At 50.1% G+C, this 25,538-nt stretch overlaps 1 protein-coding gene across 1 annotated transcript in view; it reads right to left on the reverse strand.

The window, feature by feature from the left end:
• The window catches only part of CUX2 (cut like homeobox 2), a 231,915-nt gene that overhangs the window by 13,614 nt on the left and 192,763 nt on the right, over positions 1–25,538 (reverse strand). The window contains exons 8-19 of the mRNA XM_055323281.1: positions 24,054–24,130; positions 23,111–23,177; positions 21,510–21,558; positions 16,007–16,111; positions 12,845–13,036; positions 12,685–12,743; positions 12,133–12,181; positions 11,955–12,054; positions 10,236–10,907; positions 9,334–9,435; positions 4,977–5,764; positions 3,890–4,049 (exon numbers count right to left, since the gene is read on the reverse strand). Of these exons, the coding sequence (XP_055179256.1) occupies positions 3,890–4,049; positions 4,977–5,764; positions 9,334–9,435; positions 10,236–10,907; positions 11,955–12,054; positions 12,133–12,181; positions 12,685–12,743; positions 12,845–13,036; positions 16,007–16,111; positions 21,510–21,558; positions 23,111–23,177; positions 24,054–24,130 (2,420 nt within the window). The remainder of the gene's footprint in view (positions 1–3,889; positions 4,050–4,976; positions 5,765–9,333; positions 9,436–10,235; positions 10,908–11,954; positions 12,055–12,132; positions 12,182–12,684; positions 12,744–12,844; positions 13,037–16,006; positions 16,112–21,509; positions 21,559–23,110; positions 23,178–24,053; positions 24,131–25,538) is intronic.

A 25,538-nucleotide genomic window follows, 5' to 3' on the forward strand; every position in this document is an offset into this window, starting at 1 on the left:
AAACTGGGCTGATCCTGGTTATCCAAGTGGCATCCATGTGATGCTGGAGCTGACACGTCTCCCCATCACTGTCACCAACAGACACACAATGCTGGTAGGGAAGGGCCAGCCTGGGAATGCAAGAGACTGTTTTGAGAGTCCATCCATCACTGGCACGGAAGAGGAGCATCTCCTTCCTAGGGCCAGATTTCCAAATAGAGAGCGAGCAGGATGAGGAGATGGAGGGAAAACCTAGAAGATGACTCTGAAATCAGAAGCCTCTAGGCAGAACGCTGGCCTTTTCTGACAACTCAGACTTTGAGGACCACTTCTTTTTCTTTTCTTTTCTTTTTTTTTTAAAGATTTTATTTATTCATGAGACACACACACACACACACAGAGAGAGAGAGAGGCAGAGACACAGGCAGAGGGAGAAGCAGACTCCCTGCAAGGAGCCTGATGCGGGACTCAATCCCGGATCCCAGATCAGGCCCTGAGCCGAAGGCAGACGCTCAACCTCTGAGCCACCCGGGCGTCCTCCGAGGACCACTTCTGACAAAACTATTGGAAGATTCACAAATTAACTCTATCAGGAGGAACACTCTAATTATAAAGGAGGTTGGACATGAATAATCAGGTTGGCTGGGGCTTGAGCAAGGGCATGGGGCAGGGATATTGGTGGGGCAGAGCGGGGAGAGCAGGGCAACCAACTGGTCTGTCTGCCCAGGACTCTGCTGGTTGTAGCTTAGAAAGTCCCATGTCCTGGGCAAAAAGAACAGCTAGTCATGACGGAGACAGCAAGGGAGACATGGAAGGAGAGAGATGGAATGACAGAGGAACACAGAGTAGAGCCAGGCACAGAGTGGGAGAGAGGGGCAGGGAAAAAAGGAGATGGGGGGAGAGGGAATGGGACAGACCAGTAAGAAAGGCAGCCAGAAAGACAAGGGAGGGAGAGAGAAAAGACACTGACGATGGTAGGGGAGACTCGGGGGAAGTCAGAGACCACGTGGGGGGAGCCAGAAAATTCTGAGGATCGAGCCTCAGACACAAGTGGCTGCAGTACCCATGTGACTACTGGGGGCAGTGCTGAAGAGTCGGTTATTTGAACCATCCCCTGATGGCAGGTGGGCGGGAGGCCACGCTTTGGAAGTCTCCCCTGGCATCCAGCTCATCCCCAATCCCCCAGGCCATGGACAAAACGGGGGCTGGAACAGGTCCATACTCAATCCCACGGCTACACTATGTGTGACCTTTGGGCAATGGATCCCTCTCCTGCTAGGCTGAGGACAGGTTGTGGCTGTGGGGGTCTTGGTTGGATCAGCCACCCTCCACTCAAGCCAGCAGCCACTGCGCACATCTCTGCCTCCATGAACATTGGCCCTGGCCTCCTGGTCTGCAGGGAGGCCGGGGGCGGGGGGCAGGGAACAAAGTGTCCATGTTCACTGGACCTCATTCCCTTCCTAATCTGTGAAGGATCCTTCCTCCTAGCCTTTGCTTGTGCTGTTTCTTCCACCAGGTACACTACTCTTGATGGTTTTTGCCTAACTCTATCCCTACACAACAAAGACACTGTAAAAAATCCAAACAACTGGACACTGGGGAAATGCAAATCAGAACTGCAAGGAGATGCCAATTCACACCTACTGGGATGGGGATGGTCAATGGCGGAGAATAGCAGGTGCTGGGGAGGATGTAAAGAAATAGGAACCCCTCCCCCCCTTACTGCCCAGGATGTAGAATGGTGCAGTCACTATGGAAAACAGTTTGGAAGTTCCTTAGTAAGTTAAACATATAATTATCATCTCACCCAGCAATTCTACCCTGAGGTATATATCAAAGGAATCAAAAACAGGTGTTCGGAAACACGTATGAGTGTTCACTGCAGCATTATCCACAATAGTCAAAAGGTGGTCTATCCACACAAGGAAATATTATTTGGCCACAAAAAGGAATGAAATACTGAGACATGAGCTACAACATGGATGAGACTTGCAAACATGATGCTCAGTGGAAGAAGCCAGACACAAAAGGCCACATATTGTAGGATTCCATTGATAGAAAATGTTCAGAAGAGGCAAATCCATACAGACAGGTAGCAGGTTGGTGGTCACAGGGCCTGGGGCAGGGCAGGGGCGGGGAGTGGGCATGACTGATTAATGAATACAGGTTCCTTTTGGGGTGATGAGAATGTTCTGGAACTGGAAAGAGGTGGGGGTTGCACAAAGCTGTGAATATACTGGGGCACCTGGATGGCTCAGTGGTTGAGCGTCTGCCTTTGCCTCAGGCCGTGATCCAGGGATCTTGGGATGGAGTTCCATACTGGGATCCCATCAGGGAGCCTGCTTCTCCCTCTGCCTAGGTCTCTGTCTCTCTCTGTGTCTCTCATGAATAAATAAATAAAATCTTAAAAAGAAAAAAGTTGTGAATGTATTAAATGCCACTGAATTGTACACTTTAAAAGTGGTTCAAATGGTAAATTTTACGTAGTGTAAATTTTACCACCATAAAAGAATTAATTACAATATGATACAACACAAGGATGGGAACTCTTTCACAGGTACGGGCTCTGGGGTAGGCACTCCTATGAGCCCTAATGGCTAAAAACCTTGCGTTCTAATCCTGGCTCTGCCACTAACTGGCCAGTGACCTTGGGCAAATCACTGCACTTCTCAGACTCTTGATTTCTTCTGTGAAGTGGGAATGACAGAGTCCCCCCAGTCAAGATTGATGTGAGGATTAAAGAGGAAGATACTGCAATTGCTCACTCAGCCTTGTCTGTGACAAATGGCAGCTGTCATTAGAATGGTTACATTAGTCCTTACAACAGCCTGATGGAGAAGAGTTTCTCAATTAAATTTTTAATTATAAAATATTACACAGTATAGAAATATACCGAAAAGGAAACACAAATTCTCCTTCCCTTCCTCAGCTCCATGCCCTTAATAGATGTTAACACTCCCTTATTTGCTTCAAATCTCTGTTTGTTTTAAAGACAAAGATAGAGACAGCCAGAGTTGTCCCCTCCCAGTCTCTTCCTGGTCCCTTCCCCCAGGGAACCCCCCCTCTTCCCAGGGCGGTGAGTGGTGGCTCTTTTTGACCTTTTTTTTTTTTTTTTTTCAAATAAACTCAATGCCCAACATGGGGCTTGAGTTCATGACCCTGAGATCAACAGTCTCACACTCTACCAATTGAGCTAGCCGAGTGTCTCTCTTTTTGACATTTTAATGCTCAGGCCTGTAGCCAGTGCTACAACAATGTGCTGCCTTGTCTTATGGGCATGAACTTCTAGAATAAACACCGTCACCTGGGATGCTTTTGTTGTCTGGCATTATGTTTCTGGCAGTATTCTTGATACCTGCACTTCACCCAGAATCCGACTGACCTGCCCACTGGTCTTTGTTGGGCGGGGGTGGGGGGTGTGTAGGGTGGGGGTGGGGGGAACTTGGGCTTCCTAGAGTCCCTCCCCTGACTTTATCTGTCCACCTTTGTTCTGTGACTCTGGACAACTCTCTGAGCCTCAGTTTCCTCACTCAGGCAAGGTTCTGACCCCACCCTGCCTGTGCATCGTTAATGGATGGATAACGGCCCAGATCTCTGGGCCAAGGATTCTGAGGCTGCATGGAGCCCGATCGCTGGGAAGACGAGATCAATCAGCGATTCCGGTGAGGAGAGGTGAGGGGATCAGAGGGTGTGGCTCCGCTTGCAAAGTATTTTCTCCACTTGCTCTAGGCACTCTGGCACCATCTAGAGGTTAAAACCACCAACAGAGGGCATCCCGCTAGTTGAAGGATGAAAGGTGGGGCAGGGAGACCATCTAGGAGCACACTGCAGTCTTCCAGAGAGAAATAACGGCAGCTGGGAACGGCAGTTCTGGGGGCTGGCAGCACCAGAGGGCCCCAACCACACTCACCCTGGGAGGCGCTGGGCTGCTGGCTGCTGGCCTGGCCGAGCTGGTCTGAGAGCCACAGCTGCATGCGGATGAAGGGCTCTCGCCCCTTCTGCGTCAGCTTGCTCCACGGCTTCGGCCGGGACAGCATGTCGCTCACACTGCCCTGTGACAGGCCCAGCACCTGGGGATGGGCGGAGCAGGAAGGGTAGGGAGGTAGGCTCCTGGGACACTGGCCATCCCTTCCCTCCCTCTCCACAAGACCCTTCGGGACCACTGTTCACTCTGATTCTCTGGGAGACCAGGGCTGCCTTGATTTGTTTTTTCATTTCCCAGGTGCCTGCTGTGTGCCTGTGTTATGCCCACCATCGGCAGTACCCTTCCAGATATCCCTACAGGTAAGAATCCTTCCTGACTTTAAGACCCCTCAAGTGCCCCCTCCTCCAGGAAGTCTTCCTGTGTCTTCCACTTAGGTCACTCTTATCCTCAGCTCACCCAACCCTTTGCCTGCTCCTATGCTATGGGTAGAGTTGGGATCCCTGGGTGGCGCAGCAGTTTGGCGCCTGCCTTTGGCCCAGGGCGCGATCCTGGAGACCCGGGATCAAGTCCCACGTCAGGCTCCCGGTGCATGGAGCCTGCTTCTCCCTCTGCCTGTGTCTCTGCCTCTCTCTCTCGCTCTCTCTCTATCATAAGTAAAAAAATAAAAACTAAAAAAAATTAAAAAAAAAAAAAACAAAACTACTTAATCACTGGAACTTCAGGGCACCACTGGCTGGGCTGAGCCTTATCCCTTTCATGGCTGGGCCATTGGAAGGAATGGAGGGTTCTGTCGGGAAGGTGAGTGTTCACTGCTTGAACAACCAAAGGACTGAATGCCAGCCCTGCCCATGGCTCCTTTCCCACAGGATGCAGGGCAGGTAGTTGCAGGAAAAAGGGTTTGGGGTCATGCAGACCTGGGTCTGAATCCTGCTTTTACCTTGTTCCTGTTCATACACACAATCCTCTTTCCAAACCATAAATACTGGGGGCTGGGTCCTCACGTGGTCTCCCCCCAGGTCCCATGGGCCCCTTGGCCCCTGAGCTTCTTGGGAGTGGGCCCTACTATCTTCACCTTCTCCCCAAAGATCCTCTGGCAGATTCCATTCTTGGCTAGCTTCTCCTTGACCTGGCGTGTCAGCTCCAGGGTGTCCACTTCCCGGTACATGTAAAGCTCATACTGTTCGGGGGTCAGGGGTGGCACGGTGGGCTTCAGTGTGCGGGGCACATATGCTGGGTAGTAGGCCAGCCGCCCGCCGCTGCCTGCCTCGGGGATGCCCCCTTCAGACTTCAGCTCACCCACCCTGGAGGGCTCCTCCTCGCCCCCTGCTGCTTCGTCCTCAGGGGCTGTGGGGGCCTCATCCCCACGGGGCCAGGCCCTCCCATTGGGCTGTCCAGAGTAGCTGGAGGAGGAAGAGGAGAGGGAGGGTGAGACGGAGGCATAGGGGCGGCTGAGCAGGCCACGGTCTGAGGCCCAGTGGTGGTCGAAGTAGCCGGCATCTCCGATCTCCGACTTGACCTTCCGGATGATGCTCTGCACAAAGGCTGCAGGGGACAGGACTGTGAGGGATGTCTGTGTGGCGCTGCTGCTGGTTCCCCCGCCACCACCACTGCTGCTGTCCTCCTGCTTGACGTAGGCTGGGGCCCCATTCTGGCTCACAGCAGCCAGCGAGGGCCGCTCTGGGGGTGAGGGAGGCACCGAGCGGCCCCGGGGGCCTGCCTCCATCTCCAGCAGGGCCTGCTGTTGTGCCTGCATCTCACGGCGTGCTTGCTCCAGAATGTTCTTGATGGCATCTTCTGAGGTGCTGGCGGGGGCTGTGCCATTGGTGATGCTGAGAGGGGCTGTGGAGTTCTTGGACTCACCTGTTGGGAAGGTGATAGGGTGGCCAGAGGCCCAGAGTCAGGGCATGGTTTGAAGGGCAAAGATGTACACAGCATCACTAATAAGCACACTTTGGAGATACTGTGAAGATATCACAATAAAGCCAGTTAAATGAATTTAATCTCTCTCCCAAAGGCAACCATATGAAATATTCTCATGTATCTCCTCCTGGTCTGCTTTCTAACTTCATGATGGGGCGATCATACTTGATGTGGGAGTGTAGCCTGGTTCATCCACTCATCAACATGAATATTTTTCCTCATGATTAAAAGTTCCATCTTTCATGGATGCCTATGCCACTTGAAGGGATATTCTCTGCTTTATTTTTACTTGATCCCCCACTGTTGAACACTTAGGTTATTTCTAGTTTATCACTGTTGTGAACAGCAATAAAGGAATAGCTTATATATAAGTCTTTGTCCCCATCCTAGATATTTCCTTCAATTCTGAGGGCAGACCTCTCGAGTCAGCCACCAGTCATGTTCATTTCCACCCTGGGGGACTGCTAGTTGCTCTCCGCTTAGCATTCACTCTTGTCAGGGGCATAGAGCAATAACCCAGGCATTTTTTCTTTTGCTACCTCTTCATAGACCCCTGGCTGGCCCACTCTGCTGTGATGTTGCCTATCTATCATCTATCTATCTATCTATCTATCTATCTATCTATCTATCTCTCTATCTCTCTATCTAGATTATTTTAAGACGGGGGGACAGAGAGAGAGAGAGAGAGAGAGAGAGAGAGAGAGAGAGGGAGGGAGCCTGTGCACGGTCAGGAGGGGCAGAGGAAGAGGAAGAGAAGTATAAGCAGGCTCCTTGCCTAGCACGAAGCCTGACTTGGGGCTTGATTTCACTACCTTGAGATCATGACCTGAGCCAAAATCAAGTCAGACACTTAACTGATTGAGCCACCAAGGCACCCCTGATATTGCTTTTTAAATTTTTCTGCTATCTTGTTTTTGGCCACAGCCCCACTACTGTGGGAGAGCACTGTGCAAGGAGTTGGAGACCTGAGTTCTCCCTTGGTTTCTGTGTAACTGTGAGCATGTCTCCCCCTCTCTGCTCTCAACTGTCCTGTTTATTTAGTGGGAGAGTTTAATAAGTCTGTTTCTCATGGTTCTTTTTACTCCAATATCACGTCTCATCCACAGTATGTCCAACACGTAGTAGATCCTTACCCAAAGTTTACCGAATGATTGCCTCTCTTGCTACAGAAGATTAACAAGAAAGAAATTAAGGTGTACACAATAGGGCCTCAGTGGATTATCTGGGTGAGGCAGTGTAGGCTCCTTGCAAGGTGAGCTGCTTCTGCCCCTCCCAGGGATGGCGCAGGAGGGAGGGCCCTTGGGAAACGTTTGGCTCCCAGCACCAATCAGAGGCTTGGGAATCGGGACATTTGCTCTGAGTTGCCACCAGGAGGCAGCAGATACCACAAAGTCAGGGTGTGGAAGCCAGCATCAGGTTCAAAGTCAGCAACAGTCTGTCACACTGCACTGTGGTGGGTACAGGGATGTGACTAGGTCCTTGGCTGCAAAAAGTCCTCAGACTGGTAGGAGGGACAGACGTATCAGCAGAGGCATTGGTAACATGAACAAATATAACATCAGAGACAAAAATAATGATGATGTTAACCATATGATAGCTAAATTTTCAGGGGCATCTTCTACATGCCAAGCCCCCAGGCTTGTCAGGCCTGATTTCATTTGATCTTCACACAACCTTAAGAAAGGAGTATTAATATTGTGCCTATTTTAAATATGAGAAAATGGAGGCACAGAGAGGCTATGTAACTTGCCCAATGTCACAAAGCTAATAAACGGCAGAGCCAAAATTTATAGCTAGGCCACTCTGGTTCCAATGCACCAAGCAATGTAGGTGATTATGGGGAATCCAAGGAGGGTTAGCATCTAATCCATCTGGATGAGGGTGGGGGGTTTTCTAGATGAGGTGACTTCCGACTTGTTTAGTATGAGCAGTAGGCCCGGGGTGAGGATGGCATCAGGGGCACTGGGAACAGCATGAGAATGAACATGGCTATTAGCAGTTCACTCGAGAAGCCTGCAGGCCTTCTTGAGGAGTTGGGATTTTTATCTTGAGGGCAATGGGGAGCTGTGGAAGGATTCTGAGTACTGGCATGACCATGTGTGTGCTCTAGTAAGAGTCCTCTGGCCTGGGTGGGGAATGGGCTGCAGTGGGACCTAGAATGTCAGTGGCAAGGCCAGTAAAGAGGCTGATGCAACAGTCCTACCAAGTGATGATGACGGCAGTCAAGGACAGCCTCTCGTGCCACCTGGGCATCTGGCACCATCTGACAGGTTCCCAGCCCTGAGTTGGTAGGTTTGGGGAGGGACTGAGGGGCAGGGGAAGGCAGTGAGTTCCACCTCAGACACGCTGAGTCCGAGATGCCAGTAGGAGACCCTGAGGACATGTCTAGCCAGTGGTTTGCTTAGGGCTCTGGAATTCTGGAGAGAAGTGTGGCCTGGAGAGGGAGTGTTTTGGGCGTTGATGGAACTTCCAGGAGTGGACTAACTCATTTAGGGAAGGGTAGGAAAGTCCGAGAGCCTGGGGGAACCCTTTGTTTGATGGGCTGAGGAAAAAAGTACACTGTGGTTGGCTAAATAAGGGTTTCCCAACTGTCTCCACATCCTTGGGCCAGGAGTAGGTTACTTCACATGGCAAAGAGGACTCTGCAGAAGTGATTAAGTTAAGGATCTTGAGATGGCAGACAATCCTGGGTTATGTGGGTGGGCCCCACATCATCACAGGGCTGATGAGAGGAATACAGGAGGATCACAGACAAGTGAGGAAGCTGTAGTGATGTTGGCCATGAGGTAGGGAATGTGGGTGCCGCTAGAGGCTGGGAAAGGTAAGGAAAGGGACTCTGGTCTGGAGCCTCCAGAAGGAACGCAGCCCCCACTGAACCTGGCCTCTAGCCCAGTGAGGCTGACTGTGGACCTGACTCTCAGAACTGTAAGATAATGAATTTGTGTTGCTTTTAGCCACTGAGCTTGTGGCTGAACAGCAGCATGACGAGGCTAATGCAGGGCCCCTGGCAAAGTGTAGAAGGTAGAGTCTGGGGATAGGAGGAAGCCAGGAGAACAGGGTCTCCTTGGAAACTATAAGTGGAAGTGCAGGAAGGAGGGTGAGGCTTAGGCCTCTATGCGTGACAGAGTTCCTGTGTGATTACTGATCCCTGCGTCTCCTCAAAGTCGAAGATATCCAGACAATCCAGACCAGGGCTGCAGCAGTATAGCTGGGCTGTCCCACATGGCTGTCACTTGTCACCATGCAATGTGGCTGGTGAGGCTGAAAACCTGAAGCTGTTATTTTATTTAGCTTTAAGTAATTTGAGTAGACAGTCACACATGGCTGTGGCTCCTATGCTAACAGGGATCTGGTGCTTTCCAGGCTTCACTTGGTTGCAGGTTGGTTGGCAAAGAGGTTCTGACCCACTTGAAATCCCTGCTGTGGTAGACAAAGGCAGATGAAGGCTCATCCTCTGCTCAGGCAAGGTCCCGGAGGCCTCAGGCCTTGCCTGCTGCAGTGACACTCACCCCCCTTCTGGGACTCGATCTCCTTCTTGGCCTGTTCCAGGATGCTCTTGATGGCGTCATCTGAGCCTGTCTCTGGTGTGCGGATTCTTGGGGTGATACTGCCTGGGGAGGCAAGGGGGCATTTGTTGTGGGGGCCTGCATGCTGGGGGGTCAGTCCCTGGAGCTGGGTAGGGTGAAGGGCTGGTCCCCTCCTCCCTCAGGGGCTCCAGGGCCAGGGCCAGGGCCAGGAGAGAGAGGGCCAGACCACCACTTAGCCAGTCTGTGTGACAAAGTGGATCTACAAATGATTCTGGCTTGAACCAATAATAACAATACAAGGGTTCTAACAATGATGGCCGCCACCACAGCTAACAGTTCTCAAGCAGTTACTACGTTCCAGGGGCCATGCTGAGTGATTTATACTCATTTAACTCTCACAGGAGGCTGACAGATGGGGATAGATGGGGAAATTGAGACACAGAAACTGAAGTCAGTTGCTCCAGGTCACCCACTGAGTGAATGGCAGAGCTGGAACTCAAATTCAGGTGTGTTTGTGAGGTCAAAGCTTGGGCCATTCATAAGGGATACCCTAGAAAATCAAGTCTGGCGAGGTTGGCAGGAACCAGGCCATTTCACAGAAGGGTGGACTGAGGTTTGGAGGTCCTCAGGAAGCACCTGCCTGCCAGGGTGGCCCCTGGGCACAGGCTTTTCCCAGAATGATTGGCCTGAGCTGTCCCATTAGGGCCAGGTATGGAGCAAAGGGTAGCCGCGGGCCCCAGGAAGGAGGGAACAAGGATATATTTCCTTGTTTTACAGAAAGGAAAACCGAAGCACAGGGAGGCAAAGTCACTTGCCCCAGGTGACACAGCTGTGAGGTGGCAGTGTCTGGCTCTGACCTCCTGCACCTTGGGAAGGGCCCTCACCTCGCTGCCGCACCTGGATGGTCCTTAGGGCCAGCACGTTCTGCTCATCCGACAGGAACTGCTTCATCTTGATGAAGGGCTCCTTGCCCTTCACTGTGAGCTTGCGCCAGGGCTTGGGCCGGGCCAGGATCTCACTGACTGAGCCCTGGGACAGGCCCAGCACATAGTGGCCAAACACCCGCTGCCCGATGTTATGTTTGAGCAGCTGCTCCTTCACCTGGAACGCAATCTCTGCCGTGTCCAGCTGCTCCTCCTCAGCTCCGGCCCCCGTCCCGGCTGTGCTGCTCCCGCCCCCCTCCACTGGCTCTGGGGCCCCAGGTGGCTCAGGGCCAGGAGCTGGGGTGGCAGGGGCTGTGGGGGGCTTGGTGCCGTAGAAGGCCGGAGGGAACACCAGCAGGCCTGTCTCTCCCTTGAAGGTGGCGGGGGGCATCATGTGCTTGGACAGCAGTGTGTCCCCTGCCAATCTGTCCCCAGAAGCCAAGCTGGGGAAGGGGGACAGTGAAAAAGTCCTTGGGCCATCGGGGCCCAGTCCAGGGCCCAAGAGGGGCTGCCCAGGGCTGGGGGACAGGGGGTCTTCGGGCCCTGGTGGTGGCGGGAGCTGCGGAGGGGATGGGTAGGACTGCTCCGTGCCCAGAGAGTCCTTGATGGAATCGTCCTCCGAAGGGTCCTCCTCTAGAATGTTGAGAGACAGACAGATGGAAGAAGAGAGGAGAGAAAGAAGCAGATGTGACGGGGAGAGAAAGAAATATCAGAGAAACAGAGATAAGGAGACAGAGAGGCAGAGACAGAATGAGAGGCAGAAAGAGACAGAGGGATGAAGAGACAGAAGGGGGGAGGCAGAGAGATAGGGAGAGACAGAAGACACACACATGGAGAGAAATTCAGGAACAGAAAGGGGGAGGAGAGGGCAAGGGGGTACAGGGAGAGAGGTGCTACGGGTGCCCCACGGCACAAAGACCTTCCCTTCTGATTCACAAACCCCTACCAGGGCAGGCCTGGCCCACACGCCAGCTCCAGGGAGCCCTCCCTCCTATGGTGAGAACAGCCACTGAGCCCCTGTTACATGCCAGCGCCTGACCCCAGGGTGGGGAGTTTGGATCGACGCCAACTGCAGCAGAATGCTCACTCCTGGCCCCTTGCCCACCTTGCCACTCTCCTCTTCCCCCATGCCCTGCCTGTTTGCATTCCCCATGTGAACAGCACCCACAAAGTGGATTATTTCCCTACTTTACAGATGAGGAAACAGAGGCAGCACAGAAAGTATGCGCTGGGGCCATACAGCTATAAGGTCATGGAGCCATTGTGTGGGGAGGAGGGCTGAGCCACTGAGAAGGTGATCTGGGGCGAGAGCACGGTCTGCAGGTCATTACCAGCAGTCCTGCTACGGGGGGAACAGTGTGAATGCCCTCCTTGTGTCCTGTCACCTCTTCTGATGCTCACCAGGGCTTGGGGATGAGTGGAGCCTTTTGGGGAGGAGGGGTGGTCTTAGGAGGGCCTGAGTGAGCCGTGTGGGCTAGGTGTGTATGAACACTGCCAGTTGGCCTAGCTGTGGAGAGCACCCAGCTCGGGGCCACTATACAGCAGCTGTTCAGTAAGTGTGTACCCCTTTTCTGCATTTCTCCTGCCCACATGGGAGGCAGTGGTCTGCAGGCATAGAGATGGGCCCATGGGCAGGCCCATCCCCAACCCTCGGCCCCAGGAGCATCCCATCTTCCCTACCAGGGCTGGGCAGGAGGCCAGGCTTCTCCAGAAGGAATTTCTGCGCAGGGAAGAAGGTCTCCTTTGCCATGAGCAGTGTGTCTTCAGGCTTGGCCATGCCCTGAGGAGACAAAAAGCGGGGCTGAGAGGGCTCCCAAGGGCACCCTGCACTGTGGGACACAGTGGCGGGGACACTCACCTGGGGGAGGCTGCAGGTGCTGGAGGCCAACTTCATGGCTTTCAAGATGCTGCCAGAGAAAGTGGAGAGAGTTGGAGGCCAGCCAAACTCCCAGGGCTTGGGGAGAGGTATTGAGAGTACTCCCTCTAGCTCCTCTTCCCTGACTGGGAACAACTGGGCACCCATGGACCCTACAGAACACTGGACTCAGGACAACAAGAGCCCTCAATGAGCAGGCCAGTGAGCTGGTTTCAGTGACACCCGGGGGGTGCTGTGTTTAGCAATCCCCACACTGGCTGGCCTGAGCTAATCTGATGAGAGCACCACCCCTCACCAGTTCCCACACGGACCCCGAGCCGCCCTGCACGTTCTCCTCTAGGTGGCTCTGAGTGGCAAAGGACCAAACGTGCTTAAATTCTCATACTGAAGCTGCCATGAAGGAGAGACAAGGGGACAAAGGAGACAAAGTGGGGTGCAGTGGGAGGGGAAAGATCATGAACTTTGTCCAGGGCCCCTCCTCGCCCTTGCCAAGGAAGAAGGCTGGGGGTTGTGGAGCCCTGCTCTGCATGGTACCTCAGCTCTGTTTTAATCTCTTCGTAGTCAGACTGTGCCTGGAGCTTCTCTTCCAGCTTCTAGAGGAGAAGACAAAGATGGGTTTAGGCTGGTCCATACTCTTCTGCGTGGGGATGCCCCTTCTGTCTCCTGTCCGTATACCTCCTCTCCCAAGACCTACTTCTATGGCCTCAGACTTGGCCGTGAGTTGTCGCTCTAGGTCCGCGATCTGGTTGGCGGATGTCTCCTCCAGCTCCTGCAGAGAGTTCTGGAGGTGCTGTACATCCTTCAGTAGCCGCAGGATCTCCCGATCCTTGGAGGCTAGGGCAGCTTCAAGCCGGGGGCCTGAGCACAGTGCGAAGTTCACCTTATCCTGAGGACAAAGTGGAGCTTTGAGGGACTAAGAGGTGTGGGGCAGGGGGCTGGCTTCCCCACCCCTGAATCCCAGATAAAGTGGGAAATCCATCGGTGGCACAAACTCCCCCCACCCTGTGCTGGGCTCCCCAAAGTAACTCAGCTGCTCCTTATAGACTCTGGCTTTCCTCCTCCTATCTCTGGGCCTTTGCTTGGGCCAGTCCTACCAGCATGGATGCCTTCCCTCTGGTATTAAAACCGAGGGAGAGTGGGCAGGGAAGGTTTTCTGGAGGAAGATGTGTCTAAGAACTGTGATCAAGTTCAAGAATAAGTTAGTGATTTTGAAGATTGCTTGGCAGCAACCCTCCGGATGTCCTCCAAGCAGAGAATAGATGAGCAGGTTGTGGTATATCCACAAAATGGAACATGATACAGCACTGAAAATGGATAACCCACAGCTATTAACACAGCATGGACCATTCTCTCAGAAGATGAAGTGAAAAAAGCCAGATACCAAAATGTGTATGTGATCCAATTAAGATCGGATACAAAAACAGGCAAAAGCTGGTTGTGCTGTTACAAGTCAGAAGAGCAGTTCCCCTTGGGGAGTGGTACCCAGATGGGGACATGAGGGGGCATTCTGGGTGCTGGGAACATTCTACCTGTTGATCTGGATGCTGGTCATGGCATCTCTGAAAAGTTCAACATGCTGTGCACTCATGGTACGCACATTTTTCCTTATATAAACTTCAATAAAGCATTTGTTAAAAGAGGACAAAAAAAGGGAGACAGTCCTGTGAGGAAGCGGTGGGGACTGGATTCCTGGCAGAGGGAACATCACAGATAAAGGTTTAGGTTTCTAAACTGGGCACAGGTCCTATCCCAGAGAGATGTTTCCACTCCATTCCAGGCAGACCCTCAGGATTAGATCCAAGACCCTGTAGCCACAGGCCATACGACTGGTGGTTCCTTTCTCCTAATTTGCCCCCAGCCCGAAGCCCCTTGGCTTCTCCAGGTTTTAGGGAATGGCCTCTTTGTCCCGGATGAAGATGATGTTGATGTTTGAGAGGACCTGAAGTCAGGCTGGTCCTGAGCATAGTTACAGATGAATCTAAGAAGGATCACGAAAAACAAAACAGAGCAGAAAACAGCTTGCCACCACCAACACCAGCTATTCTTCCAGGGAGATAAATGCCAATTAAAACAGGAAGCGGATGCCATTAACACATTAAATTAATTAGCATCGAGCGCCACTGTTGTGCTCAGAACCCGCCCCCCCCCCCCAGCAAAATTCCCTGTGGCTGATTAGCACAGGCATTTGCTGGGTTCCACGGGGGTTAATTAAGAACCACTGGCAAATCCTTTCTGGGGCGAATTCACGAACTCTCTTGCCCTCAGCCTGTCTCGTGCTCACTCTTTGTGTTGTGCAGACATCCAGTCACATGGGCATACACACACACTGCCTTCTGGGACACAGGCACAGGGGAACACAGCTATAGACAGCACACACGGAGACATGTAACTGCTGGAATACTCATGCTGACATGCAGACACAGAGAAACACCCAGGCATCAAAGAGAGATATGGACATGCCACTGTGACACACAGACATGTATGTGCTCAGAGATCACACGCGACTTGGGCAAAAACACCTCAGATGCATCCAAGCCACACTCCTGTTGCTAACGGCAGCATCAGGCATTCACTGAGTGTAGACTATAAGCCAAGCACCATCCTAGGTGATTTACATGTAATCCTCCCAACAGCCCTATAAGGTAGGTCTGACTTGTACAAGTGAGGAAACTGAGGCACAGTTAGATTAAGGATATAGTTATTTGCCCCAAGGCCACAGACTACACATTCATAGTAACTCATGTCCACAGAGACATAATCCAATGTTGAAACAGAAAATACAGATACAGGTGCACTGGCCAATGTTTTAGGGTGTCAGGTGACGTAAAAGTTATGCTGGCCACTTCAACTGTGTTGGGGGAGACTGCCAATCACCCTGGAGCAGACCTGTGGTAAGGAATCGGGAATCTAACCTCTTGGTATGCAGAGATCTGGAAAGAAGGTGGACCAGATTATGTAAGGAACCCCAAACTTTCTGGGAGAGAAGCAATAGAGACTGTTTCTCTTCTTTCCTCTTTTTTTTTTTTTTTTTTTAAAGTAAGCATCATGCCCTATGTAGGCCTTGAACTCATGACTGTGAGATCAAGAGTCACGTGTTCTACGGACTGAGCCAGCCAGGTGCCTGGCAATGAAGACTCTTAACACAGGACAGAAGGGTCTGGCTGGGGTGGCTCTGACTGAAATCCCTCTGACCCCAGGACCCCAGAGGGGCAACCAATCAGGAGGAAAAAGAAAGATGCACTGAGCAGGCTTAACACAGGAACCTCAGGACTGATATTCTAGACTGGTGCCTGGTAGCGTGTGGCTGTTTGGGAGAACCCACTGATTCCAGTGGGCATGTTTTGGGAACCAGCGGCTGATGGGAGTGTCAATCTCCGATCTTGGTCAAGTAGTCCTACTGTGAGTTGTGGGAATGGAGAGCCAGTGGTCAATGTCGACACCTGGTGGCAACCACCAAAACTGCTGTCCTATTGCTCAAACTTACCCTCCCACCCAGCTTGCCAGGCATCTGGCAATGGAAATGGTCCTTTCTGGCCTGAGTAAGTTGCTGGCATTCTTGGACAATTTGGGGTAAAGGAAGATGCTGGACTTCCTATTAATCACATATGGAAGCTTGAGCTTGCAAAGAGTTGTGGCTGTATTTTGAACTTCAGCTGGCAAAGCAAGTCATAGTAATTACAGTTAACTATGCATTGACCTTGGCAATTAAGATGCTATGCCCACTGTATCTACACAGATTCATGTGCATAATTTCACACAGATGCACATGACTGATCCACAAAACGTCATCCATATATTCATACTCACCAACATGGCTTTTCCCAAACTTTCCCTCTGGCTCCCCCACCATCCTTACCCCACTGGGTCCCTGTGGGGAGCAGCAGGCCAGGCGGATAGAGCTGTTGACGGAGGCCAGTTGTTCCCGAAGACTTTCTACCTCCCGCTGGGCAGCCTCAGCGCGCTGGGGAGGAGAGTCGAGGCAGGAGCAGTTAAGAAGTGAGCAGGGTCACACTGGATCCCACCCTAGCCTTTGCCATTGCCCTGCACAACTTAGGCAGGGCTGGGTGTTTGTCTCTAGCTCCCATGCCACCTACTGCCACATGGATGGAGCATCTGCAGAGGTGGCTTGCCAGCCCATGAGCTGGGGCAGGCCCCGGGCAAGGCACTTCCTCTCCCTGGGTTTCAGTTTTCCTCTTGTGAAATGGGGGCAGTGAAATACATCTAAACCAGAATGCTAGTTTACTGAACTGGGTCTGTGGTGGATCTTAACTCCTCAAAAATTTCTAAGAAAAAAGTCTGAAAGGAAGCTTCCAAATGTTAACAATGTAGAAGCCTGTGGCTTTAGAGAGAAATCTGTACTTTGTCACTCCCTGTTTTTTTGTGACCTTGGGCAAGAGATTTCATCAGCTCAACCTCAGTTTCCCTGTTTGTAAAATGGGATGATAGAAGTAACTACTTCATAGAGTTGTTGTCATAATAATTATGGTTACCTTTCATGCTGACCTTGGTAATCAAGAGGCTATGCCTACCATATGCGCATAGAGACCCACGCACACCCATGTTCACATTTTGTTAATTTATTTAGTTGATTTGTTTATTTGTTTACTTACTGGTTATCCTGTGTATCCTGCCTTGTGACAGAAATGGGTCAGGTCAGTTTTGTTTTGGAAAAGGTTTTGGGTGTGTGTGATTGTAAAGAAATACTTTTGTTTCTGCAGTTTGGGCTTTCTGAGCAAATCTGACTGAAACAGGACTGGGCTAAATGACAAGCTTGGAGGTCAGTTTCTGACATTAGCCCGTGAGAACCGCAGATTTTCCTCTCTGAAGGTATGTGTTTACATTTCCATGGGGGGAAGAAACCCAGACCATGGACACATCCCCTGGGTTGTAAAGCTGGGTTTAAAGCTACTAGAAAGTTACTAGTCTTATCTTCCCCTTGGAGAGAAGTATTTGCATTCCACATGCTAAAAAACCAGGATCCTCGCCCTTCTGTTCATCATGACACTAGGGAGATAATTTTCTCCCTCTCTCAGAAAGTCCTTCTATATAACCACCCAGATTCACACATGGGGGTTCCAGTACAAACTCTGAGGCATGCGGGATGATATCTGATCCTCACCCCTGGGTAAAAGCTGAGGCAAACTGGCAGGGTTATTACTATGTAAGTAATAACACTTCTCTGCTCTGCTCCAGGATCCTCTTGTTCACATTCCGGACAATATTAATACAGATTTAAAAAACCCTAATTTGGGCAGCCCGGGTGGCTCAGCGGTTTAGCGCCACCTTCAGCTCAGGGCGTGATCCTTGGGCCCTGGGATCGAGTCCTGCGTTGGGCTCCCTGCATGGAGCCTGCTTCCCCCTCTGCCTGTGTCTGCCTCTCTCTCTCTCTGTGTCTTTCATGAATAAATAAATAAAATCTTTTAAAAAAATAAAAACAAAAAACCCTAATATTATGACATTTATTTTCTTCTCCATACTTTCTATAATGAGGTTTTACTTTTACACTCAGAAAAGATAAACATTAAAAGAAACTGTTTCCTATCCAAACTACTCTAAGATTTCTTTTCTCAAGCCTATTTGACTGGCAAAGATCTGAAAGTTTGACGATACACGGTTGTTAGCGAGGTTGCAGGGAAACAGGTCCTCTCTTAACTGGCTGCAGGGAGTGTAAATCAGGCATTTTGCCCACATCTGTCAACTAAAAATGCACAGATTCTCAGCTCAGTAATTCCACTTTTAAAAATTTGCCCTATTTATTGGCTCAGGTATGTCTGAAAGAGTGTGCACGGGAGTTCACTGGGGGATTGATGATGAGGGTAAGAGATTGGAAACATCATCATCTTCATCAATAGGAGACTGGTTAGGCCATGGGTGGGCAAACTGCAGCCTGAGGCCTGTTTTGTAGATCAAGTTTTTCTGGAACACAGTCATATCTATTCGCATGCATTCTGTCTATGCTTTCACATACGGCAAAGTTGAAGAGCTGTGGCAGAGACCTACAAAGCTGGAAATATTTACTCTGCCCCTTTACAGAAAATCTGCCACCCCTGGGTTAGATGACAGTGTGTCCATGTAGTGCAATACCACACAGCTGTAAAACAAATGGGACTGCTTTTATACAGATTTGGAACAAGTTCTAAGATATACGTGGGGAAAAAATAAGGTTCAGGAGGGTGGGCATCGTATAGTATAGTTTCTGTTTTAGAAAGGTATAAAAATTGAGAAGAAAGAGAAATTAAGGAGTCAATCCCATTTACAATTGCACCCAAAACCATAAGATACCTAGTAAACCTAACCGAAGAGGCAAAAGATCTGTACTCAGAAAACTATAGAACACTCATGAAAGAAATTGAGGAAGACACAGAGAAATGGAAAAACATGGTTCCATGCTCATGGATTGGAAGAACAAATATTGTTAAAATGTCTATGCTACCCAAAGCAATCCATACATTTAATGCAATTCCCATCAAAATACCATCAACTTTTTTCACAGAGCTAGAACAAATAATCTTAAAATTTGTATGGAACCTGAAAAGATCCTGAATAGCCAAAAGAATGTTGAAAAAGAAAACCAAAACTGGTGGCATCATAATCCCAGAATTCAAGCTCTATTATAAAGCTGGAATCATCAAGACAGTATGGTACTGGCACAAAAACAGACAAATAGATCAATGGAACAGAACAGAGAACCCAGAAACGGGTTCTGGACTAATCCTCAACTAATCCTCGACAAAGCAGGAAAGAATATCCAGTGGAAAAAAGACAGTCTCTTCAACAAATGGTGTTGGGGAACATTGGACAGCCACATGCAGAGGAATGGTCCAAACATTGGACCATTTTCTTACACAAAAATAAACTCAAAATGGATTAAAGACCTAAATGTGAGACAGGAATCCATTAAGATCCTAGAGGAGAACACAGACAGCAACCTTTCTGACCTTGGCCACAGCAACTTCTTGCTAGACATGTCTTCAAAGATAAGGGAAACAAAGGCAAAAATGAACTATTGGTACTTCATTAAGGTAAAAAGCTTTTGCACAGCAAAGGAAACAGTCGACAAAACCAGAGGACAACTGACAGAATGGGAGAAGATGTTTGCAAATGACACGTCAGACAAAGGACTAGTCTCTAAAACTTATTAAGAACTTATCAAACTCAACACCCAAAGAATAATCCAATCAAGAAATGGGCGGAAGACATGAAAAGACATTTTTCCAAAGAAGACATACAAATGGCCAACAGACACATGAAAAAATGTTCAACACCACTTGTCAAGAGAAATACAACCACATCAAATCAAAACCACAATGAGATACCACCTCCCACTGGTCACAGTGGCTAAAATTAACAACTCAGGAAATGACAGATGTTGGCAAGGATGTGAAGAAAGAGGAACCCTCTTACACTGCTGGTGGAAATGCAAGCTGATGCAGCCACTCTGGTAAATGTGGAGGTTCCTCAGAAAGTTAAAAATAGAGCTACTCTATAACCCAGCAATTGCACTACTAGGTATTTATCCAAAAGCTACAAACATAGTGATCCTTAGGGGTACCTACACCCCAGGGTTTATAGCAGCAGTGTCCACAACAGACTATGGAAAGAGCTCAGTTGTCCATCGATAGATAAATGTATAAAGAAGATGTGGTATATATACAATGGAATACTACTGAGCCATCAAAAGAATGAAATTTTGCCATTTGCAACGACATGCATGGAACTAGAGGGTATTATGCTAAGTGAAATATGTCAGTCAGAGAAAGACAATTATCATGATCTCACTCATATGTGGAATTTAAGACACAAAACGGAGGATCATAGGGGAAGAGAGGAAAAAATAAAACAAGCTGAAACCAGAGAGGGAGACAAACCATGTAAGACTCTTAATCACAGGAAACAAACTGAGCGTTGCTGGAGGGGAGGGAGGTGGAGGAACGGGGTAACTGGGTGATGGACATTAAAGAGGGCAGGTAATGTAATGAGCACTGGGTGTTATATAAGACTGATGAATCACTGATGTCTACCTCTGAAACCAATAATACATTATATACTGACTGAATTTAAATAAAATAAAAAAATTACCCCCTAGAAACTGAGGGTAAAGGCCAGATCTCTTTTTGGGCAAAATTAACTTCTTTACTACACAGTGGGTTATGCATATCCATATTTATCATATTAGAAATTAAAACAGATAAATTGTTAAAATACTTAATAGTTCATTTTAAAAAATAATAAACTTATTACATGTTAACATAACATGTAATTCACGAGCTTGTGAATAGATGGCTAGAAGGAGACCCTAGACACAGGTGAGAGAGGCTGGGAAGTGGAGTTGGGGAAGGAGACAGGAGTTTCCTAAGTATGAATATTTTTGAGTTCTGAACTATGTAAATGGATTATGTATTTAAAAAATTACCCTAAAAATGCTGCTCTTTACCCTGCCCTTCTGCCTGCACAGCCATGCTTCTGGGCCCTTCCTCCAAAGAAGGGCTCCTGGGCTTTAGAACTCAGCTGCCAGGTGTACTACTCCAGGGAAATGACCCCTTGCGGTCACACTGCTGGCCCCTCTTGGCCATGTCCCTGGCTGCTGGCATTGCAGGGAGGTTGGTGTGGGTAGAGATGTGTTGGGCCCTTGAGACTCCAGACCCTATCCCATGGCCACACTTCGCCTCCTTTCAGACTTTTGCCAGCTTTACCCACCAGGCAGCAGTACATTTGAGGCCTTCAGAAGGCAGGGTGAAAATGGGGACTTGTAGAAGCTAATGGGCTTTTGAGAACTTGGGCTGGAACTAGAAGCCGGGGACACTAGGAACTGTGGGATCTGCCCAGTGCTGAGCTGGTGTGGCTGGGATCAAGGGAAGAGGCTGCAGGAGACCTGGTGGGCTGGGGAGGGAAGGAAAGCAGTGGGGGCTCGTCCCTTGTCATGGCCTCAGGCTCTGTGGAACACGTTTCCTCACTCAGTCTGCTTGGGAGAGGACCCACTTCCCAGCTTGGCCTGTGGGCTGGGCTCACCAGTCACCGCTCTGTGGCCTTCCTCCTGGCCTGGAATGCCATCCCTCTGCATTTTCAATCTATTCACAGGTGTCAGCAACCTGGCTCTCCCTCCATGACATCTTCCCTGACCCTCGAGTCTGGCTCAGGTGCCCCACCCCCAAATGTGGCTGCTTGGGTCACCCTGTTTCTCAGTGTCAGCACCCCTTCCTCCTTTCTCTTGGAGCTCGGGGTACCAGACGCTCCCCAGTACCAGCACTCAGCATGGCACATGGTTCAGTATGGACTGGGTTGAGTCCCTCCCCCCGGCCCAAGACACCCCCCCGCCCCCCTGCCCTGGACTGGCTGAGCGCTGGCGCACATCTTCTCACCTGATTAGCTTTCTCCAAGTTGGTCATGATCAAACCGACTTCATCCGCCCTGAGACAGAAAGATAACACCCTGAGAGGGGTGTGGGGCAGCCTCTGGGCCCCTGCCTATCCAGATCACCCCAGCCTCTACCTGGACCTCAGGGTCTTGGAGGTTAAGGAGGCTGCCCTCTACCCTTCCCACCGGAGAGAAACCAGGCTGGGCATAGAAGAATCCAGGCTGCAGGGAAGTGGGACAGATGCCTGAGCACCACACCCCTTCCAGGCAGCCTGGCCTGCTGCCTTCTCCAGGGGTCTGTTCTCTTTAGCTGCCCAGAGCTACACCTCCCAGCTGTGCCTTCTACCGGGAATGTCCTTCAGGAGAACAGGACTCTGAGCTTTAAAACCTAGCTCCCAGGACGCCTGGGTGGCTCAGCAGTTGAGCGTCAGGGCATGACCCCGGGATCTGGGATCGAGTCCCACATCGGGCTCCCTGGATGGAGCCTGCTTCTCCCTCTGCCTGTATCTCTGCCTCTCTCTGTGTGTCTCTCATGAATAAATAAGTAAAATCTTAAAAAAAAACCCAAAAACCCAGCTCCCAAGTGCCCTTCCAGGAGGTTTCTCTCAACTACCCCCATGGTGATCATTTACTTATTTTGCTGCTTCCCTAGCCGCCAGACTGCCAGCACACAGGGGGCCAGGACAGGCCTTATCCACCTCGGTCGCCCCTCTGCTGAGCGTGGGCTGGGGGACATGGGAGGCCTGCGAGGAGTTTGGTGACTATAAGCTGCACACATGCTTTTAGGCATGTTCGGGGCTTTCTTTCGTGTAAGCTGTTCCTCCTGCCCACAGCACCCAACTCGGCATTCTTCACATAGCCACCTCCTGCTCTCCTGCTCATCTTTACATTGCATTCTGAAGGTCACCTCCTCAGGGAAGTCCTCTGTGATTACCCCGGATGACAGGACCCACCCTCCCTGTTGTTATTTTCTTTTGCTGCCCCTGGTTCTTCTTTTCTTAGCATTCAACAGGTGCCCAGAACAGTGTCAAGCACACAGTAAGTAGTATCTGTGAAGGAATGAATTTATCACTGAACATCATCAGTTATTGTCTGTCTCTTCTCCTGGACTGAGGACAGCGCCATGTTCTAATATTTCTTCCAGGGACCTAACACAGCACTGGGCAAACAGTAGGTGCTAAGTAAGTGTTTGTGGAATAAATGAGGTCTTAAAGCCATGTTGAGTCCAGAGTAGTTTAAGTGAATGACACTCAGTCCCCGAGGGTTGGACTGTGGAGTGGTGGTGGAGACAATTCTAGGAAGTTGGGGTAAAGCCCCTGCCCAACAGACCCTACTCAGCCACAACCCAGCAGGTCATTTATAGTCTGTGGTGCATGAATGGCACAGCAAATGACCAGTGAACAGCTGTGTGCCAATGGGGGTGGGGAGCGCTGGATGCTTAATGAAATAGGCACTTCAGGCAGTGAGCTGAAGGGAGAAGAGCCAGAAAGAGAAGGTGTATTTGGCAGGGTCAGAAGGAAGAGACCTACCTGGTGGGGTCAGAGGGAGGAGGCATGTCTGGGAAGGTCAGAGTGAGAAGGCATACCTCAGCAGGGTGTTCACTTACTTGGATGCTGCTTCCTCATCATATTTCCGCCGCAGTTCCAGCAGCTCTGTCTGTGTGGCCTTTAACGCTGGGAAGAAGTAAAGCACCAGGATGAAGCCCCCCACCCCACCACCTCCCCCAAGAACCCACTCCTACAGGGCTCAGAAGGCAGAATTAGGTTCAAGATAGTATGGGAAGACCTTTCTTTTGGTTAGAACCAGTGACAAGTAGAGTTTCCTGCCCATGGAAGGGCTTCAAGCTGGTTGGAGGGCGGACAAGATGGCCCTCTAAGAGTCTATGAAGCTCAGAAGACCCAGGCAAGTGGTAGGGGTCGGTCTGTCCCCTGGCCTTGGGTATGAACTGCCCACACCCTTAGGGCACTACAGGACCTGGGTGAGGCCATCCATCCATGAGCTCACCACCCCGAGGTCCAGAACTGGCAAGTGAGGAGGACAAGGAGCAGCAATGAAGTCAACAGTGATATGTATAATAAATGACAAATTTCATATAAAAGTCCAGATTTCTAATTTCTCCAAGGAAATTGAAGACTTGGTGACACTGGCCCATATGGCATTGGCTGGCTGGAGCTCAGCAGTGGCCATCTCTTTAGTCAAGGCCTAGGTTGTCCAGTTTGCTCCAGACCCCACCCTTCTCTACTGCCTTCCTTAACCTGGCTGGTTTGGTTGTGTGTCTGGCCCCTACAGGCACTGTGTTGCCACTTCTGTTTTACTTCTATTTCTCAAATCCTCTCTCCACAGCACCATGGCCTCCGGGGACTAGGCTCAGACCCCCACTGGGTAATGTTGATCTTTCTTCTTCCTCCTCAAACTCCCCCCTTGCCATCCTGATTCTAGAATACTCAGCTGAGCCTGTGATCATAGTGTCACTGTCCTCTCCCACTCCTCCGCCTGGTCTGACAGGCTGAGGAGCCGCATGGGACAGGGAACATGTGCCAGATACATACCTGAATGTAGGACTTTGATCTTTTCCTCTGCCTCCCCCAGTCTGGCTGCCAAAGTGATCTGTACTTCTTGAAGACCCCTGCAGAGAGACCGGGGCTGCTCACACTGGCTCTGCATGCGCCCATGTGCAGTGGCGTTGCCTGGGTCCTGGAGTCAGCGCTCCTGGCTTCCTACTCCCTCACCTGCTCCCTGTAATCTGCACCTCTGCCTTTTTAACCAGTTCTAAACATGAAATTCAGGCATTTGGCTGCCTTGCTCTTTTGCTGTGTGGACCTATATTAGCCAGTGACCTTGCCTCTCTGGGCATTAGTTTCCTCATCTATAAAATAAGGTTTCTGCTGGGGTTTGCCTCCACAGGTGTTGTGAAACATCTTCAGCATGATGCCTGGTACCTAGTGCTCCCTCAGTACCATTAGTTACTATTCTTGTCCCCAGGGAGGCATCTTTTCCCCCCGTCTTTTGTGTCAGTTGTTTGGGATAGTCATCCAGCCCACTGCAGCCTAGAGCTTAGGTGTGATGCAAGAGTCTCAGCAGAGAAAAAGGGGCTCCAGCTGGACTGGGGGAGAATTTATACAAATCCTGGGCCTTGTGTTTGGCTCAGAGACTCTAGAGAAGGAGCCCTTTTACCTCTGATCCTACACCCTATCTCTTCCCCTCACTCACACCACTCTAGCCACACTCAGTTCCCTGCTGGTCAAATGTTTCTACCTCACCAGACATGTTTCTACCTCAGGGCCTTTGCAATGGCTGTCCTCTCTGCCTATAAGCCCTCCCCCTATATATCTCTAAGTTTCACTCTCTCACCTCCTTAGGGCTTGGCTCACCTCAGTGAGGCCTCTCCTTATAGCCTTTTTAAAACTTCAGCCTTAATCTCATTCCCACCCCTGCTTTATTTTCCTTCACAACCCTTATCATCATGTAGCAGACTATTCACGTTATTTATCTTGTTTAATTGCATCTTCCTCATGAGAAAATAAACTCCAGGAGGGCAAGGAGGTTTGTCCATTTGTTCACTGCTGTGTCCCTAGAACAATGCTTGGCACACAGCAGTGGCTCCATAAATACATGGAACAAATGAATAAAGAAGTAAGTGAGTGAAAGGATAAATGTAATGAGCACCAGGAAACTGTCCTAGAAATGCCCCAAGAATCCGGTTTATAATAATCCAGGCATTGTTACTCTCACATCAGCTCTAAGGACAACCATTTACTGACATACACTCCTCCAAGTGAGTTCTGAGCTAAGCTCATATATTCATTCTTATGGTAGACTAGGAGTTGATATCATCTGTGCACTGATCAGGCTCCAGGACCCAGTGTTTCCGCCACACGCTAATCTTGGGATTGCTATGAAGGTATTCTGTAGATGGGGTTAACATCTACAATCAGTTGACATTAAGTAAAGAAGAATAATCTCCATAATGTGTGTGGGCCTTGTCTAGTCAGTTGCAGGTCTTAAGAATAAAACCGAGAGGAAGAAATTCTGCC

The sequence above is a fragment of the Nyctereutes procyonoides genome, unplaced genomic scaffold (assembly GCF_905146905.1).
Source record: "Nyctereutes procyonoides isolate TBG_1078 unplaced genomic scaffold, NYPRO_anot_genome, whole genome shotgun sequence".
NCBI classification, from domain to species: domain Eukaryota; kingdom Metazoa; phylum Chordata; class Mammalia; order Carnivora; family Canidae; genus Nyctereutes; species Nyctereutes procyonoides.